At 46.4% G+C, this 18,932-nt stretch overlaps 1 protein-coding gene across 1 annotated transcript in view; it reads right to left on the bottom strand.

Annotated features, from left to right (window-relative positions):
• Positions 1-18,932, bottom strand: part of LOC116335530 (echinoderm microtubule-associated protein-like 6) — an 83,541-nt gene that overhangs the window by 52,114 nt on the left and 12,495 nt on the right. The window contains exon 2 of the mRNA XM_031759256.2: positions 3,633-3,792. Coding sequence (XP_031615116.1) covers positions 3,633-3,792 — 160 coding nt within the window. The remainder of the gene's footprint in view (positions 1-3,632; positions 3,793-18,932) is intronic.

Below are 18,932 nucleotides of genomic sequence, written 5' to 3'. Positions count from 1 at the left end.
AGCTGTGGTTAGGAGAGCTGGAGGATGATGGTTAAGGTGTTCTCAGTGAAAGCTCATGTTGATGGTCCCTAACGCACAGAAACGTCACCATACGGCAGGAAGAGGACAGCGAGAGCACGTCTGAGATGGTCGATGAAGATGTCCTGGTCCTCAGCCCTGGTCCACGCCCACCTTCAGGAATTCGGGGTCGGGGATACTGAGAGGTTTTGTAAGCTGAGCTGCGCGTGATAGACCCGTCAGCACCATCATCCAAAACCATCAGCAGTTATTTTCTCCGTCGTCCTCAGGTCGTCCCTGTGAGTGAAGGCGGGTCTGACTCTACGCCGCTGTTATTTATGATTTCGCTCTGACTTTACAGCTCGATTGATTTTCTTATTTCAGCATCAGTTGCTGAGAAACAGTTTATTTACCGCGCACGCCGCCCACTCACACCCAGGGTTATTTCATATGTTGGTTTGTGACGCGTTTCATTTTCCCAGCCGCAGGCTGACACGTCGGGAGGGACCTGCGGGGACGAGGAGGATTCATTCTCAGGCCGCCTGAAGTCATTCGAACGTGTTGACACGACACTGAGTTTGGTGTCTGTGGCGCTGCCTTCAGACGAGAAGCTGCCGGTAAACTCAGAGCGATTCCACCGTGTTTGTTTGCTGAATGAGTCACGGCGGAGTCAGCGGGAGGGAAAAGGAGGCGTATAAAAGCAACTCCAGCACTGCAGGTGGCTGAGAGGGAACTGTTCGCTCAGGCTGCACACACACACACACACACACACACACACACACACACACACACACACACACTGATGAGTGAAATCAAACATGCACAGAGATGTGTGTCCTGTACTACATTTAGGTCAGGAGCAGAACGAGACAATGAATGGCAGAACAAAGTGGAGCGTCTGCATCCTGGATTACAGCTGCAGGGAATCTGATCGGACTAAAAAAGTCTGGGAAGCACGAGGACACAAACGTCACTACGAGTTTACATGTGATCGCAGTTAAAATCCAAACAATGCTTCAGGAGCAACGCACTTTAATATTCACCTTTACAAAAGCCAAAAATCTGAACCTCGACTTGATCTTGACTCATTTTCAGGTTTCAGAGCAGGTCGAATCAGCTGATGTGAGAAAACTGATCTCCTTCAGCAGCTTTGCATGAATCACAGTTCAAAGTAATCCTTCTTTATCTCATACTGAGCCTCAGTGCAGCATTTGTGACTCCTCCCCCTCTTTAAGACAACTTTCTTCTGATTGGCTGTGAACATCCAGCACTGCAGCAGGAGATATGTGACTGTAATGAGTGAAAGGCATCTTTATTAAAGCTGCACATGTCACAGAGACGAGTGGAAAAAACCCACCAGTGTTTAGAGATCTCATAACTGCCTCAGTATAAGGAATAATAACGCAGTTTTAATAAAAGCGTTACACTGAGGACGGCACTGATCAGCCATGCCTTAAACATCCTGGCAGCAAATATAAGACCATCTCCGGCTATTTTTGCTCTTCCTGTTGACCAACACACGTCATCAATCGAGCTCATACACCGAGGTGTTAAAGGCGACACGTGCCTCGATATTCAAACTTCAAACCAACCACTGGATGGACGGGTGTTCATGTTCTGACCTACTACAACATTAACTGTTGGTTATGACAGAAACCCGTCACACAGCGAGCGCTCGACGTTTCTCTGACCCGACGCGCCCGAGAAGACGATCTTTAATCAGCAGTCGGTCAAATTTGAATCAGGTTTTGATTTTCAGAGGGTAACGAGGTTGATTGTTGTGCTGAAACCAGCCGTGACGACCATGATGTGGATCTGAGTTGGAGACCAAGACACAAACACAGACTTCGGGGTGACCTTTAACCCTGTCCCACTCTCTGGTCCTGTCTCACTCAAACTGGAGGATAATTTCCTAAATTAATATCATGTTGACTTGAACAGACTTGAAAGCAGCGACTGAGACCATAATCTGATCAGGAGAGCGCTCACTGAGCCAAGTCGCCCCCTGCTGGCCATCACAGAGGATGTCCATCTGTTAATATGATCTCCTCTCAGAAAGGGTTTGATGACCACGATGAAGAGTTCAAGGAAGCTTTCTAATTAGACTTCCCAGAAATCCAACCAGGCAGGTAGGATGTGCTGGAAAAATAAGTCCGGTCCCCAGAGGCGTCACGTCGCAGCAGCTAGCGTCGGTGTCCGATACTACGGAGCACCTTTGGAGGTTTGTGGAGTCCTCAGAGGCTCAGAGGTGTTTCAGCAGCATGATGGGGACGCACACAAAGCATTAATACCTGTGGTGCTAATTCACACAGAGAAGAACCGTGAGGACAGAAGGGTCTGACAACACGAACATTAGCACAATATCTGCGTTCTTCTTCCAGAGACATGAATCAAAGTGCATCGTGCCAGACTCTGAAGACCAAGCGTGCTCCATCATCGCCGACAGAGCAACCTGCAGTAAATCGATGCAGCTGTACAGACGATGATGTGAGGTTGACGTTGTGTGTGAGTTTAGGACATAAGGTGGGTTGCACCGCGCTCATTTTCCACCTTTGACTGTAAGTTACTGAACCAAAGTGATGGATGATGTCATTATCTTTATCATCATCCTCTCAGCTCACTCTGCCCTTTTCCTCCCCCTCCCTCCTGCTCTCACCGAGTATTCTTCTGTGACCTTTAGGTTGATGCAGGAGTGTCCTTCAATGACTGAAACCCTCTGTTCAACACACACACACACACACACACACACACACACACACACACACACACACACACACACAGATTGGTTATTGGGCTTTGACCGACCCCGATAAACTTCATAATGCTTCATTATCTCTGCAGATAAATTAACTGCTAACAGCCCCGGCGGACGACTAAATGTTTGTGTCACGTTTTTAAAGCGGAAATTTCAAAACTCCAGGACACGTTCAGCCTCAGAGGTCTGCTTATTGAGTCAGATCAAGCACCATGAGGGCCCCACGGGCAGAGAGTCATTATCTGGGTCCCAGTAAACCCAATGAAAGGTCCTCAAGTTCTTCAACTAAGCAATATTATCAGTTGACAGCACCGATGAAAGGTGTTTATGTGGACCACAGCCTCCCACTGGGCCACGCGGGCTTATTTACTCAAAACCACAGACGGTGATGTCACGAAGCCTGAGAGTGCAGCGAGCACGGGTGGATGATCCTGCTTTCTAATGTTTTACTCAGTGTGACGCAAAGTGTTGGACTCCTAAAGGAGCAGAAATCTTTTTGCTATCGCCCCCTGGTGCCCATTAAGAATAATGCAGGATTTACATCTTCCATCCTTTATGCTTGGAGACAGCAGGCTGTGTTTGTGTCCTCGTGTGGAGCTGTGCTGGGATGTTGGTGATCAGACGACATCATTTGTAAGCCAGTGTTAGTGTGAGGTGCTGTTTGACATAAATCTCAAATCTTTTTCTTTTTTGTGGAAAACTCCTCCCAAAATCGCAGAAATGATCCCACCTGATGCAGCTGTTTTCTTATTTACATGGAAACTAAACATTTATTCTGCAGATGTTTTTCCAGAAAATTTCCATTTGATTCCAAGTGATGTGGAGTCAACCAGCCTTATCTATAAAAATCATAGTCTTAGACTGTGCGTGCGTGTGTCACCTGTCCATCAGCGCTGAATGCGAGGCAGGCGATGCCGTGTGTGTGTCCGTCACGCAGCAGTGACACGGTCTGGGCAGTGAAGGTGTCCCACACACACACATACGGATCCTTGCCCACCTGACCCGTCGCCACCAGGGAGCGCTCCGGGTGCAGCGCCAGGCTGAAGGGAGGAAAGAGGCGGAGACATTAGAAAGACAAAGGATAGGCGGGAGGCGGGTAACAACGCTGACAACCAATCAGAGGACATATGGTTATAAGGTAAACGCAGGTGTAAAGGAGCACTCAAAAACTTTACTCAGATAAACAAACCTTTAAAACTACAACACGCACGAACATCACAGCAGTAACTCTGTGGCAGCGTTTTTACATCATTTTAAAGATTTAATGATTCGTCACTCCACTGCTTTATGTGATGGCTGGATTTCATTTCACAGTGGGCTGAGCTGAGGTCACTGCTGACGCTGCAGGCTGTTTCATGTGTTATAAGTGATTAATTATCATATACATATATATAAATAACCTTATTAATGCACTTAAAGGTAAAAAATGTTGATTTATTTTCATAAACTCGTTTTCATTGCTCACCTTTCTTCATCTACTTTCAGAGGGTCAATGTTCTCCTTTACAGAGAGCGCTATAAATACACCTGCTGCTTTAATGGCATCATTATCACCACACACACACACACACACACACACACACACACACACACACACACACACACAGTCTCCCTGCTCTGTTATTGTTGTGATGGTCGTGACCTTCGCTGAGTCTCCACACTGTGACCTCAGTTATTTTTCCTTATTTTCTGTCTCCTGTTGGACAGTTTTATCCGTCCTCTTGGATCCTCTTGGACACGTATGGATCCATTTTGCTGCTGCTGTCAGCCGTCAGCACAGTGAGGCAGGGGGCATGTTTAGCCTGCTGGGATGGAGACAGCACACGATCCCACAGGAGCTGGAAAACATGCTGGATTAAGGGAATGTGGGAACACCCTCCTTATCCTGCTGTCAGTAAGGAGAAAACTGGATTTCTGGAAGGGAAGCTTGTTTCAGTCTGATAAAAAGAAGGCTTATTTTGAACTGTGATGGTAAGATAGAGCTGAACATGAGCAGAATATTTGTTTCAGCTGTAAAACTTGAACATTTCATCGTTGACGCTCCTCTTTACCCAGACTCAGCTCCCAGGGTTGACTGGGTCAAAATAAACTGCTCCCAGTTTTTGTGCGTTTACATTTTTATGAGATCAGGATGTTATTGTGTCTCCGTGCATCGTTTCAGAGGATACATGTGAGCATCTGGAGGAACACCCATAACAGATGTACTCACAGGGGCTGATGTTCAACCAGCACGCTCACTGCACTGTGGTATCTGTAGCTTAACCTGAGACCTGAGACCTGTGTGTGTGTGTGTGTGTGTGTGTGTGTGTGTGTGTGTCTGTGTCTGTAGTTCAGAAAGGTCAGTGCATGCAGAGGTGTGTGACACACAGCAGCCGTGTATGAAATAATAGAAGCAGAAATAGAACAGGTGTGTCAACCACGAAGCTCCATTGATCTCAGAGATGGTATCTCTCCACACACACACACACACACACACACACACACACACACACACACACACACACACGCTCAGACGTTCCTTCTCAACCTGCCAGCCAATGAGCCTGCAAGCTGCTGCGGTTGCTATGACAACCATATTGCCAAGGGCAGGGAAGCTGAGGACTGAGCATGACAACTGTGGAGCCAAGGTCACACACACACACACACACACACACACACACACACACACCCGTCTGCTGGATGATACCCGACAACTTCCAGACGTCTTCTTCTTTTGTCGTATTTATATTCTACACTTTAAACTCACTGACATTTGATAAAACTGTGTGTGTGTGTGTGTGTGTGTCTGTGTGTGTGACTGTGTGTGTGTGTGTGTGTGTGTGTGACTGTGTGACTGTGTGAGACTGTGTTTGTGACTGTGTGTGTGTGTGTGCTTTGAAAACAAGAACATAAATGTGCAGCACTCACAGACGGAGGAATATCCTTCACTGTCATGTGAAACCTTCAATCAGAGCCACAGAGTGAGACAATGAAGCCAGGGTTAATGTTCCTAAAAGGTACAGTCAGTTTGTTTTTAGTTAAAATAACACTGTTAGCACGCAGCACGCTGGGATCGAGTTAAACAGCAGCACACACACACTGACCTCTGACCTGGAACCTAAAACCACACACACATAATACATAACATTAGTCCGGCTGAGGCTCACAGGACTGTCTCCAGGTTTGTCCACAGACTCTTAATGAAAGATGACATTGTGGCTCCTGTGAGCAGTTACAACAGATTTACTCAATATTTTTAGCAGTGGCTCTAAAAACTGCCAGTGTCATGATATGCGAGGGCAGATGGCGTGGAGAGGACCCAAGCGCAGACAAACAGTGAGATGGGCGGATGTTGAACAGAAAGCGAGTCTTTATTGTTGGCTGCACAAAATTACTACAAAACAACAAGCGAAGGGGAACTAACAGAAACCCAAAGTGTGGAAACACGAGGAGCGACGGATGATGAGCAGACGAACCGGCGAGGAACAATGGAAAACACTGACTACACACACAGAGAGGGTACCGAGGAAATACGTAACGGATCTGACGAGACGGGACAGAGAGGACGCAAAACTGAATACACTGACACAGGACACAAGACCGCCAAGGTAAAACAGGAAATGCGAGACAGGCACGGAGACGCAGACTTGACGAGGAGACACGGCTGAGAGGGAAGACAGAGCGAACATGGGGAAGCTAACAGAAGCCTAAGGACTAGAACCGAGAATCTAACAGAAGCAGAAAACCACCAATAACAATTGTTAGTATAAAGTAATCCACAAACACAAAACACTGGTTCACAGACCCAGCGCCGGGACAGCTACACAAGGGTTGGGTCTCTCCAAAGAGTCACTAAAATAACGCATTAAAATCACAGAGTGAATAAAATAGGAAACCAGCGAGATTTTACAGAAGTGAATAAGAAAATGAAGCTCCTGCTGTCAGTGAACCCTGTCCTGATGACTTTATGGTCTCAGTCTCTGGTTTCAGGTCTTACAGAATAAAACATGATGTTAACAACAATAAAGAGCACGGCTACTCTGTGATCAGCACGTCGACATCCAGCAAAGGACACGACGATGACCATCTTTAAGCCTAAAACTGGGCTTTATGAGCGACTTTGTGACGAGGAAACGACTTGTTTCTGTGTCTGCAGACTGATGCTCCTCCTCTTCTCTAATAACTCATCCCTCTATTGTCTCATTCTTGTGTTCTTCATCTCTTTTCACGCTGCCTCGCTCACACGTCTCCATCGCTTCAGAGGGCTCAGCTCGGTCCTCACAGTGTGACTTCATTAACAGATTTATGGCCTCACAACATGAGTAACACAAGCCCACACACACTCGAGCACTTTGTGGTTATTTATAGCAGCTGCACTGATTTGCTGCTAATAATAGCCCGAGTGTGCAGCCCCGATAATGTGATTAATAAATGATTCACCTGCAGAGAGCGTGTGTCTAAATGTTTGGCACAAGGAAAAGCTGCAAGTGAACAATCGAATGTTTTATTTCTGGAAATATTTAATGCTGTTAATGAGCAGATTCATCCAAAGGCTCTGTGAGCAACAGCTTTTAGTTTTTTACAATAATTTGAGCTTTTCCATATGTATTAGGGAAAATTAAAAGCCTTTTATATATTTCATGGAATATTAAAAACATCAAACTTGGAGATGTTGCGTGGAGATCAGGGGCAGTACCCCTGGACTGGCAGACCGGGGTGGTGGTCCCCATCTTTAAGAAGGGAGACCGGAGGGTGTGTTCCAACTACAGGGGGATCACACTCCTCAGCCTCCCTGGGAAAGTCTATGCCAGGGTGCTGGAGAGGAGAGTTTGTCCGTTAGTCGAACCTCGGATACAGGAGGAACAATGCGGTTTTCGTCCTCTTCATCCTCTCAAGGATACTTGAGGGTGCATGGGAGTTTGCCCAACCAGTCTACATGTGTTTTGTGGACTTGGAGAAGGCATTCGACCGTGTCCCTCGGGGTGTCCTGTGGGAGGTGTTGCGGGAGTATGGGGTGTCTGGCCCATTGCTACGGGCCATTCGATCCCTATACAACCGTTGCAAGAGTTTGGTTCGCATTGCCGGCAATAAGTCGGACTCGTTCGGTGGGTGATGGGCTCCGCCAGGGCTGCCCTTTGTCACCGGTTCTGTTCATAATTTTATGGACAGGATTTCTAGGCGCAGCCAAGTGACGGAGGGCTTTCACTTCGGTGGCCTCAGAATCTCATCTCTGCTTTTTGCGGATGATGTGGTTCTGTTGGCTTCCTCGGGTCTCGGGCCTCCAGCTCGCACTGGAACGGTTCGCAGCCGAGTGTGAAGCAGCGGGAATGAGGATCAGCACCTCCAAATCTGAGGCCATGGTTCTCAGCCGGAAAAGGGTGGAGTGCCCACTCCGGGTCGGGATGAGTTCCTGCCCCAAGTGGAGGAGTTCAAGTATCTCGGGGTCTTGTTCGCGAGTGATGGGAGAAGGGAGCCGGAGATCGACAGACGGATTGGTGCTGCGGACGTTGCACCGGTCCGTCGTGGTGAAGAGGGAGCTGAGTGTAAAAGCGAAGCTCTCAATTTACCGGTCGATCTACGTCCCTACCCTCACCTATGGCCACGAGCTGTGGGTAGTGACCGAGAAAGAACGAGATCGCGGATACAAGCGGCAGAAATGAGCTTCCTCCGAAGGGTGGCTGGCCTCTCCCTTAGAGATAGGGTGAGAAGTTCGGCCATCCGGGAGGGGCTCAGAGTAGAGCCGCTGCTCCTCCACATCGAAAGGAGCCAGTTGAGGTGGTTCGGGCATCTGACAAGGATGCCTCCTGGGCGCCTCCTGGGTGAGGTGTTCGGGCATGTCCCACCGGGAGGAGGCCCAGGGGCAGACCCAGGAGACGCTGGAGAGATTATATCTCTCGGCTGGCCTGGGAGCTTGGTGTTCCCCGGATAAGCTGGAGGAGGTGGCTGGGGAGAGGGAGGTCTGGGCTTCTCTGCTTAGGCTGCTGCCCCCGCGACCCGGCCTCGGATAAAGCGGATGAAGATGGATGGATGGATGGATCAAACTTGGATAAAATAAGCATGTTGTCTCTCTCCCACTGAAGCCGGGTGGCTGCTGTCTGCAGGAAGCCTGGCCGTGAAGGCGTCTCTGAGGAAACGTTACAGCAGGGTTGGTTGGTTTTACAGAGGTGCGCACACTCCGACTCGAACATCAGCTCTAACCGCAGTGTCGTTCATTCACTGTTACATTAACAAACAGGGTCGCCTCTTTCCTGTCCAGAGGTTTACAGATGTGGGGGAAAGAAGGCGATGTTCTGCAGAAAAACAAACTAATCCCTCATGAAAGCAAACCCTCTGATATGATCTCCTGTGCTGCAATATTCATTTATTCTTTTTTAATGAGAATATTTTCTGTTTTTATTCGTTTTGAGTTCATTTTATGTTAAATATTGAAGCTAAATGGGACCGCTGGCCAACAGCTGTAAAGGGTTTAAGTCAGTGTGTATTGTGATGTTTGATTGTGTGTGACGAGGACACGAGGAGAGCGGGAGTATTCATGTAAACGCTGTGGTCATATGTTCAGGTTCATAATTATTCTATAAATGCAGTGACAAACCCTCCGACAGGCCTCGGAGCATACGGGACTTCCCTGGTCTGATTTTAAAGCTGTTACATTTTCATTACGATGTCTTCAGACAACGCCGATCGGAAAAAAACAAAAACTGTTGCTCTAAATTTGAGGCACATGTTTCGTACGTGTGTTGACTGTAAATATGTTCGATATTTTGCATCAATAATAACGCATCACACTGTTGTTAAATGATGACGTTACTGTTATGGCCATTCGAGGGGTTTATAATGAATCACATGACATACTTTAAGCACAGATGATCAATGCCGCCATCCTTCAAGGTTTTCCACCTGAACGCAGCGCTGTACATTCTCTTATTTTTCTAATTATACAGCCTGAGGTGTTGGATGTAGGCTGGGCCTTCGTTTACAGGGATAAGTGACGAATGATTTTAGTGTAAAGTGTAAAAAAGCATCAGCGTCTGCTTCCTGCCCATCAGAGCAACGTCGGAGGGCGACGAAGCGCCGAGCGGCCACTGCTGCCAGCGAGGAGATCTGACTGAAGAGAGGCAATCTGGGAAACGTTCACATAGGAATTAATTTGAACTGAACACACACACACACACACACACACACACACACACACACACACACACAGCCAGATAATTTATTATTCATATGGCATTTACAGTATTCATTGGAGGATGTGTGCTCATTCCAGTTTAACTGGCACCATTACAGCTTCTTTCTGTGTGGACAAATGTTCATCCATCAAAGGACATTTGTGCATGATGAGGATGGCTCACAGATTTATGATGGGGGGGGGGGGCAGCTCTGCAGAGACAGGAGCTAGTCTGAGAGAAACAGGAAGTTGATTTACTCCCAGCATGATGAGACTGTAATGAGCTGGAGATGACCGAACGATTTTAACCTTGTTTGCATTCAGCAGTGAATGATGGAGTCTGTCAGCAGTCGACACGAGTATCAGCCGAACATGCCAAACAGAATGAAGTCATAACATCGCTCTGGTTCACAGCTTTGATCAGCTGAGTTTTACATTTTGCAATAATAACCACAGAGCGTGTGTGCATGTGCATTAGGATTGCTGCAGGTGCTGCAGGCAGCTGATCTGCTTCACGTCTGTGCAGGCTCTCAGTCATGCTGAGGAGGAAAACGCTCCGGACTGCTTTACGTTTCTTCTCTCATTGAAGAAGCTTCATGAGCTGTGAGAGTCCCAGGCATTCAAACCCCAGTGTCACCATGCAAACAGGAAATGGAGATGGTTCACCTTCAAAATAAATGTTGTGCCATGTAAAACATGTTGACTGTAGCACAAAGTTTTACTTTGAAGGCAAAGTTTTACCACCACTGTGTGAGTGGTTAGTGAGCATTTGCAGACCAACAGAAAAACTACAGGTTACCATGGAAATAGGCTCATAACCAAAGCAATCACTGGGTGATTTTTGGTACAGCATCTTCTTTGCCGTTGATTTCGTCCAGCGAGACTCAGATGCCTCCATGAGCCACTCGTAAACCTGCCTTCTGCTCACGTGATCAACACTGTCCTGATGAACTGATGGTCTCAGGCTCTTGTTTCAGGTGTGACTGAATAAAACGCAGAGTTCATTTTGGGAAATACAGTCCTGTTAGATTTAGAAAGCAGCAGGAAGCTGGGAGGACGTGCAGAGCCTGGTGCTCCTAACATGTGCTTTTACAAAGCTGTTACCCAGCGGGTGACTTTTAAAGATATTCATGCAAATCTGTCCAAAGCTGCAACAATCTCCCGGTTCATCCCTCCGTCCTGCTCAGAGGAGCCGTCACCTTTGACCTCGTCGCTACTACAGGCTGTTTTCCGTTCTCGTAAACAGCCTGACGCAGAGCTCGGAATAAAAAGTGTGTAGGTGAGTTTATTTATAGCAGGTGGTGAAATCAGGGCAGCTTCTATAAATAGCCCAGAGGAGCTCCTCCTCCTGAGCGTGCTCGCGTTCCTGCATCAAACAACAAAAGCTCGTTTTCCCCGCTCGACCTTGCAGGGATAATTGAGAACACTGGGGAGTCTGCTGGAATAATATTTCCATAAAACATCTGGACTCTTCTCCTGCTGCTACCAACAGATTCCTACATTCACATAATTCAGCATATTTACAACAAACTGAAAGGATTTTACAGACAAATGTTTCTGTGCAGGAAACCAGTCAAGACCGAATCAGGTGGAAATGACAGCGACTCCAATAACATCTGAGAGGACCCCACCTGACCTGATCCATGTAAAACTCAAAGCATCCAACATAAAAACAGGTCTCAGAGTTACCCGGCACAAATGCAGTCGGGTCGGTGTTTTAATAACTCATCATTATTAATTAAACGTTCTTTGCACAGTGAGATCAGTTTCCTGTAAGTTTTGCTTTTGCTTTGAAATTCTTGATCTTCAGCAAGAAAATGAGGCCTTGATTGGACACAGACAGCGACGGGCGGCTGTTACGGTGCAGCCCAAGGACTGAATGAACCGACACGCCGGAGCTGACGTCGTCCACCGAGAAAATAAAACATCTCATGACTTCTAGTCCTTTCAGTTCAACTCAAGAGTAAAGCACAGCTCGTTATCAGTTAAAGATCCATCTACTATGGAAGAATCATATGAACCAATTCAAATCTTTCCCCAACCGCAGTGACGACGGTTCTCTTCAGGCTAAAGCGCAGAGCGTGTGGAGGCGGGATTCGGGACTTTAAATGATGATTCGCTTTAGAGAACCCCAACGTGAAACCCCAGAAGAAGGAGGAGGAAGATGTTACAGGTCATCTTCAAAACGTCTTTTTACCAGGTGGGTGGAGCCAATCACAGGAAATCACAGATTTCAGGGAAAGGAGCTAAAACAGCTCATTTCAGACACAGAAGGCTTACTCTGAACATGAGTCATGCAAAGCTACTCCGGGAGAGTCCAACAATAAAAAAACCCACTGAGCTGAAACGAGCAGAGCGGTCTGCTTTACTAGTTTTGAAGGACCTGACAGGTCGGCAGCTTTTATGCAGCATTTTTCTCTCAAAGCTGTGATCACATGACTGAGATCCACACCCAGGTTTGCAGAGCAAGTCTGCAAACCTGGGAGACGCTGGCAGCGCCGAACAACCCAGTCCTTCTGAAAGCTACTGACCATCAGTCTTTTCAGACTTCTAACCGCCGTCTTCCTCCTTTTGGTTTGTCTGTGTTATGGAAGCAGATGATGTCGTCGGCGAGATCAGTTTGGTTTGAGCGCACAGAATCAGATCGGTGCTTTGGGGTCGTGTACTCGTGACGTGAAGTGCTGCTTGAATCTGAACCTTGAACGAGAACCTTCAACAAGAAATGATAGCGATGTGTTCTCTGCTGGAGAATCAGACAGGAAGGTCCTGCTGCTTAAAAAGTTTCTGTCGGGTGAAATAAAAACGTCTCATAAGAGCCTCGGAGGGACCTAAAGCTCAGCCATCGTTTCCTTTAAAGGCCACACGGTTCAGTTTCTCTTTCTCTCCTGACAATAAGTAGCTTAAACTCAGCCTCCAGACCTTTGAGAGCCGCACTGCAGAGTGACATAACACCCCGAGAGGTTTGAGTAAATCTGTGTGTGTCTGAGTGTGCGTGAGTGCCAACAGATCGTGGGAACACTGGCGGCCGCAGGGCAGATTGGCAGTGGGATGCTGGACAGATAATTTCTTAGTCATCATCTTAATGAAGACCAGCGAGCTGTGAATCCACAGAGCCACCAGGTCTGCGCCGCACGCTGCCATTTACAGAGTCTGGCAAATGAACAAAAGCACGAAACAAAAGAGCCTTCAAGGAATTATTCCCTCTTCTTTTCACGAGTCATTGAGCAGCGATCTGGAGAGCGAAAACAGCCGCGCTCAACCCAGATTCTGCTCACTCGATCGGCCGCCGGTTATTTATCGAGAACTCGGAATAATCTTAAATGATCAGCGCTTGTATCCCAGTCGCGGACGGATTGCTGAACCAGCCCGGGGGCCGTGTTTTACATAATGTGTTGCAGTGTTTAGTGCAATGTGTGTGCAGAGGAGTGTCAGCAGTCAGCCGGCCTCTCTTCATCAGCTCGGTGACCTGAATGCTCCGCTGCAGGTTTTCAGTCCACAGCATCACCTGAGAGCTGAACTGGAACGAGCTTCAAGCTCCGGGGCTGGAAAATAAAGGTGAAATCTGCAGTTCCTCTAATGTCCAGCAGAGGCAGCAGTGAGTCTGGCCCCATAAACTCCCAATTTTAAACTTTAAAATAGAAATAAACATGTTTACAGCCTCATACACAAACTGTTTGGTCTCTGTAGATACTTGCGTCCTTCATAACACCTGTACAGGAGGGAGGAGGGTTTTAGAACTCAACATTATTAGGGGCGTGGCCTCTTTGACTGACAGGTGATACAGGTGGCTGTAGCTGCTAGCTGTCTGCTAGCTTCACCTGAACACCTCTGGACCGTGTTTGTGCTGTTGGAGCATTGTTAATTATCTGACCAATGACGTGCATGTTGTTGCTGCACACCTGCAGCAGGCACACAACAGTAGGGATGGGTATCGAAACCCGGTTCTTGTTGAGAACCGGTTCCCACTGTTTCAATTCCTTGGAATCGTTTGCCATTTTTGCAAACGATTCCCTTATCGATTCCAGTCGCCCCGAAAGACGTCACCACGTTGCGGGCGTCATTTACCTGGCAGGGGCGCCTAAGCGGCTCAAACGCTCAAAACTTTGGTTATACTTTACGAGAACGGATGACAACAGGGCAACTTGCAATACTTGCAAAGTAGATATTTCATTTAAGGGAGGAAACACTACGAACATGCAAAAGCATTTGCTCACTAAACACGCGATGACCTTAAATGAAAGTCGTGTTTTTAATTCCGCTCCGGACTCGTGAATCTCAACCCAGCAGCAGCGGTAACGTTTGCACGTCCTCTCCCGTTAATGCGGCAGGTAAATAATCAACTAACAGTGCATATTATGTTAGCGCGATCTGCCTTATTACAAAACCTGCCATTACTGTGCATTTAGGTGACCATGATGAGAGAGACAGAGTCTGGCTGGCAGTTCTCGCTGCAGTCTACGGTAGCGTCTCCTTTCAGGCCAGGATAGAGCGAATGTCACCGAGCAGTGACTAAGTTTGTGGTCAAAGGCTTGCACCCATTTGCCACAGCAGATGCCCCCGATTTTCGGTAAGTGAATGTGTTTAATTGTAGGCAGGGACATTACTGGATATTCTTGTGTAATTGCTACAGAATAATTTATATTATACTTTGTTATTGCTACAGAAGAATATTTATTTTATTATTTTACATTTACAATTTTTTTCCCTGGGGACCCTGTGACACCCCATTGAAGAGCTGTAGGCTGTGGATCTCTTAAGATCTCACTGTTGGGTTTGTAAGGTCATGTTACTCCTAAATTTCTGTCTTGTTCAAAGAGAAGATATAAAACAAAGTTCTAAGCTAATCGACCTTAGTGTTCTCCTTTTTAAACAGAATCGAAAATGGAATCGGAATCGTGAAAATCTTATCAATACTAGAGCTGGGCGATATAAGATTTTTTCATATCACGATATGTTTTTTTCATTTCAGGCGATAACGATATATATCACGATATAAGCCAAATAACTATATTTGTAAGATTTAAATGTGCCATTGCTCACAAGTAAAATGTGAAATAATCAGCAGCTTGTTTTAATTAAAATATTTATTTCCCATAATAAGTTCAACAGGGTAGATGTACTTAAGGAACATGAGACTTCAGTTTCAGATAAAGGCAAATATTGTAAACTACACAAAAGGCAGCCGCTAAAGCGTTTAAGTTTCAAAATAGAACAAACAAACAGACTAAATTGTCAATTCCACTTAGAAACAAAATTTTAATTCTAAAAATAAATCTTAGTTTGTTTTACAGAAGAACAGACAAAATTGACTAACTTTTGTCAATATCAAATAAACTGAGAACTAAAAGGAAATTCTCAGGCTATGTCCACACGTACACGGGTATTTTTGAAAACGGAGATTTTCCGTTTTCGTTTTAAAAATAATCCCGTCCACACGTAAAAACGCAGAAATGAAGGAAAACGCTGCTAGGAACATGCCAAAGCAACAGGTGCCGATATATTCCTAACCGTGTAGAAATGTTGGCCAATCAGAAGTCTAGAAGCCTCGGTAGGAAATAGTAAACAAAGATGGGGCATAGAAGCAGAACCGAGTCGTATGTGTGGAGGGACAGTAACTGTGTGTGTATATGTAAGCATTTAAACACTGCAGAGAGTACAATTAACAGTAACAGTATTGTAGAAATTCATTTCACCGAAACAATAACGTGGCGCACAGTGTGGCGTCAAAAGGCGCACACCTTTGACGCTGCGTTTTCTCCGTTTTCTCGTCCACACGTAAATGCAAAAGCGGAGTTTTCGAAAAATATCCACCCTGGCAGGCGTTTTAGAAATCTCCGTTTTCAGTGACTGAAAACGCCGTTTACGTGTGGACGAAAGGTGCAAACGCATAGAAAAATCTGCGTTTTCAAAAATACCCGGTGCGTGTGGGACGTAGCATCAATCTCTCCTTGTTGTATAGCTTAGCTTTTCAAACAGTTTTAACAGTTACTTTAGTCTGACAAAAGCCGAATGACTAATTAGCGCTTTCAGTCAGAGATTGAGCATGCACCGCTTTATTGTATTTCCAGACTTGCTTTCGGCACAATTTACAGTGCGCGCTACTCTGTTTTTGTCAGACTTGAAATAGCGAAATACCTTCACACTCACGGAACTTCTGTGGCCCTTCCGTTTGACAATCTCTCCGGCATTGGAACCATCATCTGTTTTTTCTTCGGTAACCTTCGCTCACGCTCTCGGTTGATTTTTCTGTAGTCGGCAAACTCATTTCCTTCATTACCTGGGCGGCCCGGCTGCAAAAACAAATACACATGTGCGCCTTGGCGCTTGTGCTGTAGTAACAAGTCATGTGACGTGACGCTGCGGCTGTGATTGGTTCGGCTCTGCGCTACTTAATTTGGATTGGCTGTTCTTTTTTTCTTTTTTTTAAGAGGACAAGAGAGATGAGGTCTATCGCAATAGTTTAATTTTTCTATCGAGAAAAAGTTATTTCGCAATACATATCGTTATCGTTTTATCGCCCAGCTCTAATCAATACCCATCCCTACACAGCAGATTGAGATTATTGTGTGATAACAGGTTCTGAGTTTGGACATGAATCATCAAATGTGACTTTTACATTTCTTCAGTTTTAAACGGCTGACAAAACCAAGCTCACCCATCCATCCCATCCCAGTTATCCCATTCAGAGTCGCGGGGGTGCTGGAGCCTCTCCCAGCTGTCGCAGGATGAGAGGCGGGGTACACCCTGGACAAGTCTCCAGCCTGTCGCAGAGACACAGACATTCACACCTACACTGATTCAGAATCACCAGTTAACCTCGCACATGTGCCTTTGGACTGTGACAGGAAGCCTGAGAGAATCCACTGCTAACACCACACAACCAGAAATAAGCTCACAGAAATGCAAAATGACCAAAAAAGACACAAAAAGGAGAAAACACGACTCCAAAGACGCTGCAAACAAAACATCTGCTGCAAACTTTACTTCACACGAGAGCCAGCAGCATCTCTGCAACAACGAACGCATCACTGACCAATCAGCCGCTAACTACAACAACAGCACTAACTCCCATCTTTATCCTGCCTGATCAGCTCTGCCACTTGGTGTTGAGAAGGAAATGAGCTACTCTTTGCCACACACACACACACACACACAGACACAGAGTGCCTGCGGTGTCCCTGCTAGTTAGCGTTAGCGCTGTATGAGCCGCTCTGGCTGCTCAACTGGTTGGTTTAGTGGTTGCTGATGATAATGATGATGATGATGAGCCTGCAGGTCTGACTGCCTCTTTGCTTTCTGTGCTAACAGATGCATGCAGTCCAGCCCTCCTTCAGCCAGCAGGGACATCTTCAAGCATTACACAGTTTCTTGTCTGTAGTTTCTTTGCTCTAATCGCTTCCTGCTAACTGTTGTCTGTGAGGTAAGAGGACAAACACCAGGCACAGCTTCTCCCACTGAAATGGAGCTCATCGGGCACACGCTTCATCCTGCTTCACAAAAGACTTAGCTGGACACTACAGAGCGATGAAATGTCTGCTGGATGAACAAATAAAGCAACTAACACCAGAACCCAGACGTCCTAAAAACCCTGCAGACGCACAGAAACTGCTGCTCAGGGAGGAGGGTGAAGGAGCGGCTTCATCAGAGCACATGTGAGGCTGTTTCCTGTAAACCAGCGCAGCGTGTTTGGAAGACGCTCTGAAGCTTTGCTGCTGTAAAACCAACAGGAACAGCCGTCTGCCCTGAGCAGGTCATAGACTGTATATCACAGATGGACAGCCTAATACGACCTAGTATGATGTGCAAATTAATGTGTGTGTTAATATCACACACATAGTAAAAAAATACTAATAGAAACATGTAAAACAAAAATAAAGTAAGAGTGCATGCAAGTGCGAAGTTTAACCACAGCGTGTGTGTGTGTGTGTGTGTGTGTGTGTGTGTGTGTAGGTGTGTGTGTAGGTGTGTGTGTGTGTGTCAGCAGGGATTTGAATGTTGTCCTGGATGTGACATTAACAACTTTTCCACAGCTTCTCTTGAGACCAACACTCCAAACTAAACCTTCTGACGAGTCAGGCTTTGATTTATCAGTGTTTCTGTAAGAAATGACAATCAGAGAAAACAGTTTGTTTTCATTCATGTTTGTAGTTAAAGAGAAGAAGCTATGATTGTTCAGAGCCTCTTATATCAAAGTGAGAATTTATGTCTGTACGAGGACTCAGTCTGATGCAGGTGTGATCTTATCAGACACAAATATCACAGAAAAGCTGCAAAACTGTGAAAAATATAAAACATGCTGATTAAAAATATAAATGTAGGTTCATGTTTAAGAAAGACAGGACTCCCTCTCTGCCTCTGGGTGACCAGTTTGTTTTACTCAGTCAAGCAGAAATACCATCAAAGCTGCACAGCAAACATAATGATGTCCTTTGGTTTGGTTTAGTGCTTCCTGTGTGTGTGTGTGTGTGTGTGTGTCAGTTGGTCGGTCAGGTCCTGCCTGCAGGCAACCAACAGGAAGTGGGACAAGAGAAAGCAAGAAAGGCGAGAGCAGAGGACGGGAGAAATAGATTCAGATCCTTCGTTCGTCACCGAAATGATGCAAAAACACAACAAATTCAGATTTGATGATGTAAAGTCTGCGTTTAGCTGACAGCTGTACTTCAACACTGTAGTGAAGTCAGCCTTAGAGCTGGAGGCGAGTGCACGGTAGGCTACACGCTGCCTGTACTCAGAGCTGGTGCCGTTAGACGCTCAGTCACGCCGTCTCTAACATTGTGATGTCACAACCGTACAGCCAATTTACCCTGACAGACCGAACCAGGGAAACCTGAGAGCAGAGCACATGAGGGCAGTCTGGCTGAGCATGAACCCGGCTGGTTACAGATCATACCCTCTGTTCATACCCTCACCTACAGCCACGATCCCAGGGAGGTGTCGGCAAGAATCACAGATAAGAGGAGGCAGACTCCGAGCTGGGGTGCAGAGATTCTGCCTCACAGCTTGGGAACACCTCAGAGTGGGGACTGGGGGGACA

The sequence above is a fragment of the Oreochromis aureus genome, linkage group 13, assembly GCF_013358895.1.
Source record: "Oreochromis aureus strain Israel breed Guangdong linkage group 13, ZZ_aureus, whole genome shotgun sequence".
Classification (NCBI taxonomy): Eukaryota; Metazoa; Chordata; class Actinopteri; order Cichliformes; family Cichlidae; genus Oreochromis; species Oreochromis aureus.
The sequence above is the reverse complement of the archived record's forward strand: the minus strand, read 5'-3'. Positions and strand labels throughout refer to the sequence as shown.